This window comes from Salvia splendens, chromosome 1, assembly GCF_004379255.2.
Source record: "Salvia splendens isolate huo1 chromosome 1, SspV2, whole genome shotgun sequence".
NCBI lineage: Eukaryota > Viridiplantae > Streptophyta > Magnoliopsida > Lamiales > Lamiaceae > Salvia > Salvia splendens.
In genome coordinates this window covers 35,648,570-35,661,481 of record NC_056032.1, presented here as the reverse complement: position 1 = coordinate 35,661,481, position 12,912 = coordinate 35,648,570, and the positions used below count along the sequence as shown (strand labels likewise).

Here is a 12,912-nt window from a genome sequence, read left to right as displayed (position 1 = left end):
CCAATAATAAAGGTTAATTGCGTAACTACTACAAACCCTCACTTATAAAGCCTACTCCTTTTTGAATAAATGATGCATATAATTTATACTACATCATAGTAGTATATTAAAGACATTATTATGGTGACCTAAAAAATTAGGATTGAATCTTGAGATAAGAAATGCCTTTATTTTGTTTGTTTGCCATATTGATAATGTGGTATTGACACATCACATGTAGACGAGTAACATGTTATTTAAAAATAAAAATGGAATCCTAATCTACAACCATAAATCATTCTAATTCCGGCAGAAGTTCGTTAGGTAAAATTGGATGGACAATGGCACCCCTCCCTCCAAACTCAACGTGTTATGTTTGTTAGTAAGATTATAAGAGTATCCGCAATAGGGGAAGTCTCGGCGGACGTCGGACCGGCATGCCGGTCGTCCGTGCGGAACGTCCGCTATTGACTGCTGTGCGCGGACGTCCGTCGTGACGTCCGCTATTGCGGTGACACCACAGACGTCCCGATTTTTGATTTTTTTAAAAAACTCTGTATATACGGCTCGTTGAACTTCATTTCATTCGCACCAACAAGAAACCCATATTCGACTCCATAACGATATAATTGAAGAGCTATGGACGCGGAGGGGTGCACGTTGATATTTATTGATATTTATAATGTAATTTGTTTAAATTAATAAAAAATGGAATCCTAATCTACAACCATAAATCATTCTAATTCCGGCAGAAATTCGGTAGGTAAAATTGGATGGACAATGGCACCCCTCCCTCCAAACTCAACGTGTTATGTTTGTTAGTAAGATTATAAGTGTATCCGCAATAGCGGAAGTCCCGGCGAACGTCGGACCGGCATGCCGGTCGTCCGTGCGGAACGTCCGCTATTGACTGTTGTGCGCGGACGTCCGTCGTCCGCTATTGCGGTGACACGACAGACGTCCTGATTTTTGAATTTTTTTAAAAAACTCTGTATATACGGCTCGTTGAACTTCATTTCATTCGCACCAATAAGAAACCCATATTCGACTCCATAACGATATAATTGAAGAGCTATGGACGCGGAGGGGTGCACGTTGATATTTACTGATATTTATAATGTAATTTGTTTAAATTAATAAAAAATGGAATCCTAATCTACAACCATAAATCATTCTAATTCCGGCAGAAATTCGGTAGGTAAAATTGGATGGACAATGGCACCCCTCCCTCCAAACTCAACGTGTTATGTTTGTTAGTAAGATTATAAGAGTATCCGCAATAGCGGAAGTCCCGGCGGACGTCGGACCGGCATGCCGGTCGTCCGTGCGGAACGTCCGCTATTGACTGTTGTGCGCGGACGTCCGTCGTGACGTCCGCTATTGCGGTGACACGACAGACGTCCCGATTTTTAAATTTTTTTAAAAAACTCTGTATATACGGCTCGTTGAACTTCATTTCATTCGCACCAACAAGAAACCCATATTCGACTCCATAACGATATAATTGAAGAGCTATGGATGCGGAGGGGTGCACGTTGATATTTATAATGTAATTTGTTTAAATTATTGTCTTTTTTTAGTTGTACTATTTTTATTTTTTTCATTTAATGAAACTATTATTGCACTTTCTCCGTCTGTATTCATGTCGAAATTTTAATTCCGTAAATTGTTTAATTTGGTGAATTTGTGAATTTTTATAATTGTTCTTATCCGCCGAGATGTCCTTGGGATGTCCGCTATTGTGCAGTGTGATGTCCTTATCACGTGGCAGGAGGTGTTTTTGGGGTGTTCGCCGGGACATCCGTCCCTATTGTGGATGCTCTTACAGGCTAATTTTGTAACACACAAACACTACTAGTTCTTAGTACCTTCTAAGGAAGTACTCCCTCCGTTTTTTAAAAATAGGGAGGTTTGAAATGACACGGGTTTTAATGCATAATTTTGTAAAGTAAGAGAGAGAGGAGAAAAATTGGTAAAGTAAGAGAGGGGGAGAGAAAAAAGTAATGAAATTAATGTTAGTGGATCATGGGGTCCACTTTAAGTTATTAATTGTAGTGGTATAAGTGGTAAATAAATTGATGTATAGGGGTGTAAGGCCATCCGTAACGCTGTCTCTTATCCGTCTCATCTCTTAACTATTCATGGGCCCCACCGTACTTTTCACTCCATCTCTTAACTAAGAGATATCGCCTGCAACCCTCCATCTCTTATTCGTCTCTTAACCATCTCATCTCTTAACTATTCATTCAATTTCATTTTTTGTTTTTATTTCCAACAAATTCAATTAATAAAAACACACTTCATTATATAAAATAAAATTACAACTTAAAATCATTAAAAAATACATAATTAAATTCATGGAAAAATAATTAAAAAAAGACATAATTTAAAATACAAATTTATAGAAATTATAAAAACTACTCTGCCGGCGAATCATCCCCCGAAGGCGGTGACGGTGCACTGAATGGAGGCGGAATACCAAGTTGTCCCGCCAGATACACAATGCCGGCATGATGGGCTTGATATTGGGCGGGCGTCATCCGGGAAGTGTCCGCCATCGTGGCAGTGAAGTACATGGACATTAGGGAGGAGGGCTGCCCTTGGGAACCCGCCTGGCTTGATTCGTCTCGGCCCCTCCTCCCTCTAGCCACCTTCGCCGCCTTGGTCCTTTGCGGCCAACGGCGCACACGGGAGGAGCCCCCTGCAACCTCCTGCGAGGCAACCTCTTGTGCGGCGCTGCCTGAACCGCCCCCACTAGACGAGTATTGGCCACCTGTCATGTGCTTCGTGCATTTCGAGGTCGAGCCGTGCTGGACTGGACACCGCCTCGTCCTCCTTCCGGATTGGGTTCATCCGGATAATCCTCCCTAATTTGTGATAATCCCTGCGAATACCTCGGGGCGGAGGGTCGAGCGTATGTATCCACATCAAAATGGGGTAGTTGATACCCCGTCGGCGTCGACGAGCCTTGGGTGCCCCGCGTCGACGAACCGGAGCCACCCAAGACATTGTACATGCCCCCAGTCGCCAAACGCGTTAATGTCAAACCCGCCGGAGCCCCCAGAGTTTCCGTCGTCGGACATTTTGTGATAAAAATTGGAGAGATTAGATGAAAATTGGAGAGGAAATGGAGATGATTTGGGAAGAATAGATGTGTGTTTGTGTGTATAATGAGGATGAAATAGGAGTATTTATAGAGTAAAAAAAGAAAGAAAGAAAAAAAAATGGTCGAAAACGGTAACATTACCGTTTGAATTTTTAAATTTTTTTATTACATTCGATTTTTTTTAAAAAATGATTTAATGCGTCAGCGTGACGAAGCCCACTCGCGGGCCGGCGAGTGGGCGTCACGCCTTGCTCCAGCGCGCGCCACGTCGCGCGGGCGCGTGGCGAGCTAGCGCGCCAGCCGTCTCGGTGGGACGGGCGTCTCGGCGAGACCGGGACGAGACGGGACGCTGTAACGCGTCTCGCTGCCGTCTCGTCTGAGATATGAGACACCCGCGCGACACGTTGCGGGTGCTCTAAAGATTTCCTAAAACAGAAAGTTTGAAGGTTGCTATTTTTAAAGAACGGACTAAAATGGAAAGAGTAGTTATTTTAAAAAACCGGAGGGAGTAGTATATAATTGAAAATTTCTATTGTTTTGAAAAACAAAAAGGTCTTATTAAAATAATTGATCACAAGTCGAAACTTGCTACATACAGTTTTTTATGAAAACAACTGATACTATTAAAATTTTAAAACATGAAATGAACTTGGATAATTAAATAAAACAAAATAAAAATATACTAGTACATCATATAGACTGGGCAATATGAATATGGCATAGCCACATTATTTTACAGAGTAAGCTTAGCCACAAAAGTCGTTTTTTAAAATAATGGAAAGCAACGTGTTGGGCCACCTACATTACAACCCTTCATATTCAACAATAATAAAAAACATATATCCTCTTCCTGTCCCAACATAATTTAGTCTTTCCTTTTGAATCACAAAAAACAATCATATTAATATTTTGTTTTATGTATCTACTTTATTCATTTATATTTAAGTCGCTAAAATTAATTTATAGATTCCTAGTAGGATTCTCACTGTGAAAGAATAAAATAAAATCAAACAGGGCATATAAAGAGAGAAGGCTGGTGCAAAGTGGAATTGCATAATTTAGCAACTGAATTTTGTAGGCAGCAAAAATGAGAGGTATAGCGAAGCCATTATCGAGCCCTAGCCGGGCGGAGAAATTTCCGCCGCCGTTGATGTGGTTGATGCGCAGCAACGTGGGCAGCCGGAGCCGCAGCCGGGCGCGGTCGAGCCCCATGTTTTACCTCCGCGGCAGGAGAAGCGCCGTCGAAACTAGCCAGGAGCCCTCCTCGCCCAAAGTGACCTGCATCGGCCAAGTCCACGCCCGCCGCTCCTCCAAGGCCGCGAAGAAACGCCGCCGCTGGTGGCTCTGCTTCCGGAAGAATCCGCTGGATGGCATGCTCTGCAAGTGCGGGTCGATATTCGGGTGGAATTACAACAAGAAGGCCGATTCATTTAGGGCTTTTCCCGATTGCAAAACTGAAAACCTAGGCGATCGACGCGAGCGAGATTATACAGTGGAAAAGGAAAGGAAACAGCCGCCTAAAAATGCGTTAATGTTGACGAGGTGCAGATCCGCTCCCTACAGATCGTCGTCGCTGGGAGCTCAATTTCTGAAAGACGCCGCCGATGAAGTAGCGGCAAGCAGCATCACGGGAGAAGAAATGGAGAGTTCAATTGAAGAAATGAAGAAAAGTGTGGTGCACCCGCTGCTGCTAACGAGATGTAAATCGGAGCCGGCGAGTTTAGGGGATAGACTTGTAGCTGTTGCCCAACATACTCCTCAACAAAATTCCTAGCTTTTTCCTTTCTTTTTTAGGCTGATTAACGCATTCATAGCTACCAAATTCAATATTTACAGCTATTTTCCTTCATTTCTCATTCTTTGATTACTTAATGGGGTGAAATATTGTTATTTACAACGTTTCTATTTTCTCCTTTCCATGTATTTGATTTATGTTTTATGAGGGGTTTGCGAGAGAAATTTACATCATTTATTCTTAAAAAAATGGGTTGCAAATAATGTGAACATTTCAACTCGAAGTTTTCAAAAATATGTACTCCATGTGTTGATAAATACTCCCTATATAAATGGTACGGTATTTTTATATCGAGTAAATATTAAAATTGGTCCTAAATATATAGTTAGAATACAAATTTAGTCTAAAATATTCACTTTTTGAAAATCGGGTCCAGAACATTTGAAATCGTTATCGAAGTGATCCTAAAATTAATATACTAATGCATAACTTAATTAATATACTAATGCATAACTAATTAAACAAAATTAAATATAAAATTAATAAAATGCTAAGAAATTCCAAAATCGACTATTTCTCCCTCTTCTTCCTTCTCTTCCATCTCTCATTCGTTCTTCCTAAATCGGAATCTCTCTCTTCTTCTCTCCGGCGCTCAACGTCATCGCGTCTTTCTCTCTCTGCTCGCTCCTCCACAAATCATCGTCATCGTGTGTTTCTCCGCATTGCTGCTGTCTGAGATCAAAACCGTCGCCGACCACCATTGTTGTCGCCATCAACCCCCATTCCTTTCGGTCCTCCTCATCTCTCTCTCAATTTTCTTTGTCGGCGGTCTGGCATTGTTATCTCCACCGACGCGGTCGCTGTTGCCGGAAGATGGTTTCGCTTTCGTCGCCTCTGCCTGCTCGTTGTCAGTCTAGCAGTATTGCTGCTCCATGACCTCATCGCCGCTGCTCTTGCCTCGGTCCAACCCATTGTCATCCTCTCTCCGTCTCCCAGCTCAACCATCAATGCCCTCTCTTCTCTCCCTCCTTCTTATCAATCTTACTAAAATTCATATCTTTCTCTAATCAATTTTTGGAACCTTAACTGTCCGCCGCTGCTCAACAATTCAATCTCTCTTCCCTTTAATTTTCCGCCGCGGTGTTGCCTTACGTATAGAGATGTTTGTGGTCGATTTTGGAATTTCTTAGCATTTTATTAAATTTATATTTAATTTTATTTAATTAATTATGCATTAGTATATTAATTAAGTTTAAAAAATCATTAATTAGGCGTTGATCGTTAGTTTTTGACGGAAAATGACCACTTCGATAACGATTTCAAATGTTTAGGACTACTTCGATAACGATTTCAAATGTTCTGAACCCGATTTTTAAAAAGTGAATATTTTGAATCAAATTCTTATTCTGACTATATGTTTAGGACCAATTTTGACCTTTACTCTTTTATATTTTGGAGATTAGGACCACTTCGATAACGATTTCAAATGTTATGGACCCGATTTTTAAAAAGTGAATATTTTGGACCAAATTCGTATTCTGGCTATATGTTTAGGACTAATTTTGACATTTACTCTTTTATATTTTGGAGATTAGCAGTTAGATGAATGAGTATAATAGTAACAAAAATGGTGTGGTGTGGTGTAGTGATATTGAATTTGGTGGTGACACTTAGACATTTTATCCACATATCTTGGATTTCTTTCTTGTTTCTTTGTTAGGGCGGACACGACTTTATTTGGATTTTATTGGAAATTGCACTTTCAACATAATATTTCAAAGTTTGTGATAATAACGATGCATTTTTATAAGGAATAAGGATGGTCAATCCCATTCCATACATATGAAATCAAACTTTGGGTGTAATTCAAATGCTTGAAATTCGGAAAAAATGTTGTGATTTCCAAAAAATGTGTAACTTGTATGGATGGATGGATGGATGGATGAGAATCAGCCATTGGGAAATTTTGAGAATGAAAGTAAATCGGTTGATATATCACAAATTTTAGATTGAAAATAATTACTACAGCTCCTATTACAGTGTAACCGCTAATTTTAGTAAGTACTATTAATATGTACTAAATTACCCTCGTAGCTGCCAAATCAATTTATTACTAAAATACTATTGCCTAAAATAAATTACCAAAAATAATCAGGGCATCTCCAGTGGCTTTCGCCCAACAATAGTCCAGCCACAAACTCCTCTTGCCACATCATCAGCACTAAAAATCCTCTTGCCACATCATCAGGACAAGCAAATAGCTCAGCAATAGCCCAACAATAGTCTAGCCACATCACTCCTAATTATATAAAACAAATAATTGACAATCACACAAAATACGGAATTAAATGTACGACACAGATACGGGAAAATTCAATAATATTATTTAAATTTAAAAAAAGTACAATAAAAAAATACATTAATTTAAAAATAAATTACAATAAAAAAATACATTAATTTAAAAAAAATTACATTATTTAAAAAAAACACGACCTCCGCCTCACTCCTCGTCTCCGTCGCCCCCCTCGCCACCGTCACCGTCGCCGCCGCCTTCGTATCCGCCGGAACCCCCGGTGCCCCCCGGTCTTCAAATCGTCACGCATGCTCATGAGCATTGCGTGAAGGAAACTCTTCTCCTCGGGGTCCGTCGCCGTCCGCCATTCGGCTAACGTCTTGGCCATCTGAGAGCGCGTTTGTTGACGCAAGAAGAATTTGAGATCCTCTTTCGACTGGCCAAGGGGGGATGCCGACTGTACCTCCTGGGACCCCCCCGGCGCCCCCCCCCCCCCCCCCCCCCCCCCCCGCCTCCCGTTGCGCCCGCCTTTGACCAACCGGGCGAGTTCGGCGAGCGAACGATGGCGGGGACGGGAGTTCCTTCACATCCTCGGGGAGGTCGTGGGAACTAGGGCTGATAATTTTTGACACGACACGATAATCCGACACGAATCCGCACGAAATTATTGGGTTGGGGTCAAGTCTTATTGGGTCAGTGTCCTTATCGGGTTGACCCATTAAGAACCCGATAATTTCGGGTTGGGTGCAGGTTGGATGCGGGTCGGATATAGATAACCCATTAAGAAATAATAATATTATTTTAAAAATATGTATATTAATTTAATTTTTAATTTCTTGTAAATTAGGTTTAAATAGTGTAAAATGAATTTTAATCGTGTAAATTAGGTTAAAAAATAAGGTTTAATCATGTAATATCATGTTTTAATCGTTTAATATCGGGTTCGGGTCGTTATCGTGTCGTGTCAACCCATATTATATCGTGTCGATAACGGGTTCGTGTCGGGTGTGGGTCGTGTTCGGATTTGAAGGTAGCAGGTCGGGTTCGTGTTCGGATTTACAGTTTCTTTAACAGGTCGAGTTCGGGTTAGGCCTTATTGGGTTGGGTCGTTATCAGATTGACCCGATAACGACCCAATCCGCACGATTTGCCAACCCTAGCGGGAACCGCCGCTGCTGGCCGACCCTCTTGTCCTTCCCCTTGCCCTTCTTCTTTGCGGGGCCCCGACCCCGCCCTACTCCCCCCGTTTGAACGGGAGTTTCCGGAACAGCGAGAAGATCAAACCCCAACTCCTCTAAGGAGAAAGTCTCATATTGCGTGAACTGCGCCTCCGTTGGGGTCGATGTGTGTGAAGAATTAGTCAAAAAATCAAAACTGGGAGGATAGACGTTTCCCCCCCGGGCGTCCCCTGAGTCGCCGGTACCCCCCGCGGCGTCCCCTGCATCGCCGGTACCCCTCACGACATCATCTGCATCCCGGGTGTCTACCCCGGCATAGCCGGTAAACCCCCCGGCATACTCCCCCGGGTGCCATCCCGGGCATCGGACCCCATCCACCTCCCACGGGTACCGGGGGAGTTTGAGACCCGCTCGTCACTGGAGTACCTTCGTTGTTGTTCTCCATTTTGCGTTATTGATCTTGTACAGAAATTAAGATAGAGAGAGTACTCGTTAAAACAAGTGGTGTGAATGAAAATGACGTGCAAATCGCGTATATATAGTGTTTCAAAAATAAAAAAAAAAATTAAATTTGCTCGCCGAACGCTCGCCGGTCCTGAGCCTGCAATGGCGGCGAGCGGACCGGCGAGCGCTCGCGAATCAGCCAGCGCTAGCCAATTTTTCGCCGAAATGGCGCTCGCCGGTTCCAATGGTTCGGCGAGCGGACCGGCGAGCGCCGGAAATCGGCTAGCCGGCCCGCTCGCCGCAATTGGAGATGCTCTTAGCATAAACTAATAAGCACACACTTTCATGTTACGGCTCCTTCATTAGTACATCTTTTTCAAAATGATAATTTGATTTGAGTGAAAATATGGCTTGAAAATATGTCGATCACGAATGCCAAATTCTAAACCACCATAGTTTATCTTGCGTAAACTTTTAAAAAATCACAATTAATTATAGATGACCACACAAACAGTATAAATTATAAAATGTTCTTTGGAAAATAATTTGCAGAAATTGTCTCAAGCGAAAAAACAAACTTGTGTTTCTATAAATATTTATTTTTCTTTCTAAATAAAGAATTATAATGAGCAAAATGAGCTGAATATAGTAGGATTAATATGTTGAAATCGGAGTTTTTTTGGGTGATGGAAAGTTGGAAGAAAATTATATAGAAGGAAAAAATAGATCTGACAAAAGGAGTATTTTCTGAGGCCCATATGGAATTGCATAAGGAAAATACAATGCATAATTATGCTAGTAGTAGTATTATGTATTGCTTTTGTATTTTTCTAAAACAATTATTGTTTTAATTTACATGCAAAATACATTTGTTAACTACAATCGGAACCGCACTTTTTTTAAACCACGTTTATCGGCTTCTTAAGGCTGACCGCCATATCATTTATCGATTAAAAAAAAAAATAGCATGATCTCGGTCGTGTGGAAGCCAACCTCCATCCATTTGACCGTTCAACAAGTTCAACTCATTTAATAAGTCACCTAATGAGATTGTGGCAAATTAATCTCATTATCTTATAAGTTGACATTTGTTAAAAAAAATTATATATCTTTATATTAAAAATTTATATATTATATTAAAAATGAGTAGTGATTTAGAGACATAATGTCTCTATGCCATAATACCCCTATGACTTATTGACATAATTTTATTTTATATTGTGACTAATATATCCTTAATAATGTTATTATGGATAGTCTAATTTAAAGGGTTAATTCAATTAAGTATGGTTAATTGTTATACATCCAAGTACTTAATGATATGTAGCGCATACTTTTAAAAAATTTTCTTTATATTTATTTTTCTTTATACTTTTCTTATAGGTATATATTCTAGTACAATTTTTGACAAGCTTTCTCCTTACTTAAAATTTTAAGAATTTAAAGAATTAAAATTTTAAAAAGTAAAATAAAAATAAAAATTATGAAACTCTTATAATTAAAATTATGAACCCAATTATTATTAATATATCTTATTGCATGATGAATTAGGCTAAACTCTAATAGTACTATATTTCGTAAAAAAAAATATTGACTACGTAGCGTTTAAATATTAAGTAAACGAGTTAAGAATATGTGATAAGTTATTTGATAGAGGTTCGTCATAACGTTTCAAAAATAAGAATTTATAGAATATAATATTTTGGAAAGTAAAGAAGTAAATATAAAATTATGAAATTTTTAAACTCGAAATTTTAAATTCAACTAGTATTAATATATCATATAGTATTAAATTTTAATTTTTACATTTTATACCGGATTAAGCTAAGAACTCTATTTTATAAAGAAATGAAAAATATTAACTCTGTATCTTTAAAATCATGTGATTCTTTTTTATCAAGGTCCATTAGTAACATTATAAAATATTAAGAATTTAAATAAATTAAACTTTGCAGTAAATAATAAAAATTGTAATATTCTTAAAAACAAAATCACAACCTCAATTAGATTTAATATATCGCATATCAAATTGTTATGATAAAAAAAATAAAAATATCAACTATATATTTTTAAAATATTAAATAGTTGAGTTACGAACATGCAATAATCTTTTTTATCTAGATTAAGTCTGTCCAAAAAGCTAAGAATTTAAAGAAATTAAGATTTTGGAAAGTAAAGAATTCAAATCAAAACTATGAAATTATTAAAATTAAAATCGTAAACTCAATTAGTATTAACACATCATATATCCAATTTTAATTTGTTCTATAATATAATAAATTGAGCTAAGAACTCTAGAAAAGAAAAATATTAATTAACTTAAAATATTAAATAACATGTGATTATTTTTTTGATCAGGTTTCGACCGAACATTAAAAAACTAAGAATCAAGAAATTATAAGTTGGACAAAATAATATATTTATTAAAACTGCTTTAGAAGCTATATAGGCAATTGATCGAATTCGTATTTTGATTTACATAGAGAATTTTAATTTGGCAAAAAAAAAATACAGAGAGTATCATATAGTGGTAATCTTAGTTTGTTGCATATTATAGTGAGTCGAGCTAAGAACTCTTATACTTTATCAAAGTGTTAGAAATATAAACTATATACCTTTAAAATATTAAATAGATGAGTTAGAACACGTGAGTTTTTTTTTTATCTAGGTTCGACTATAAAGTTTCAAAAATTAAGAATTTAAAGAAATTGAAAATTAAATAATTTAAATCAAAATTATAAATTATTAAATTAAAACTGTTAACTCAATTAGTATTAACACATCATATATCAAATTTTAATTTATTTTATAATATAGTGGAACTAAGAACTCTAATACTCCCTCCGTCCCATAAAAATATGGGCAATAGATATGGGACGAGAATTAAGATAAAATTGGTAAAGTAAGAGAGAGAATGAGAATGATAATTAAAATAAAGTTAGTGGATAATGATACCTATATTATTAAATTGATAAATGGAATGCACATATTTTTATGAGACAAAGAAAATGGAAAGTGCACATATTTTTATGGGACGGAATGGGTATTTTTTATAAAGAAAAATATTAAATATGAATCATATAACTTAAAATATTTAAAAAAATGTTTTAGAGACATAATGTCTCCATGCCATAACACCCCTATGCCTCTATGCCATAATTATATTTTATATGTGGACAAATATAACCAAACGCTATTTTTGGATAAAATCAATTAGCATGATCATTAGGGGGGATCTAATTTCTATAATAAAGACTAATGAAGCTAACGGTAAAATTAATTCAATATAGTATATTATATTTTACATATGAATAACATAAAAATAAATACTCAAAATCAAACTAGAGTACTAATATTATAAAATACTTAAAATTAAAACAGTAAATTCAATTAGTATTAATATACTATTAAAATTTTACTTGTTTCATGACATAGTGAATTGAAATATGAATTCTAAAAAAAGATATTTAATATATAGCTCTAAAATATTAAATAGATTAGTTAAGAACACATTATATTTATTTTGACTAAGGTTCGACAATAATTTTCCAAAAATTAAAATTTTGAATAAATTAAAATTTCAAAATTGAATAATTTAGAATAGCACTCCATCCGTCCCTAAGGAATATGCACTTTGGATTCGACACGAGTTTTAATGTAAAATTGGTAAAGTAAGAGAGGTGTAGAGAGAAAAGTAATTAAAGTATTGTTAGTGGAGAATGAGTCTCACCTCATTAGAGATAAAAGACTTTCTAAAATTAGAAAGTGCATATTTTTGTGGGACGGACTAAAAAGGAAAGAGTGCATATTCTTGTGGGACGGATGGAGTATGATATAAAAAACCTACACCCAATTAGTATTAATATGTTATACATATTTTCTTAATTTTATTTCATGATATAGTGAATTGAGCTAATAACTCAATTATTTATAAAGCAAAAGAGAAAATATCCTGTGATTATTTATTTGATCAAAGTTCGATTCCAACGTTCTAAAAATTAAAAATTTAAATAAATTAAAATTTTTGGATGGAAAGAAGTAGTATAATAAAAAATTATAAAATTCTTAAAATCAAAATTATAAACTCAATTATTATTATTATTATTAAACTTTAATTTTTTTAATGATATACTGAATGGAGCTTAAAACTCTAATATTTTATAAAGAAAAGAAGAAA

At 36.7% G+C, this 12,912-nt stretch overlaps 1 protein-coding gene across 1 annotated transcript; it reads left to right on the top strand.

Moving 5' to 3' along the window:
* The first annotated feature begins 4,172 nt into the window (after positions 1–4,172).
* On the top strand, positions 4,173–4,859 carry LOC121780741. The gene has a single exon (XM_042178402.1). The coding sequence runs from the start codon at positions 4,173–4,175 to the stop codon at positions 4,857–4,859; it is 687 nt and encodes a 228-aa protein (XP_042034336.1).
* Positions 4,860–12,912: the final 8,053 nt, after the last annotated feature.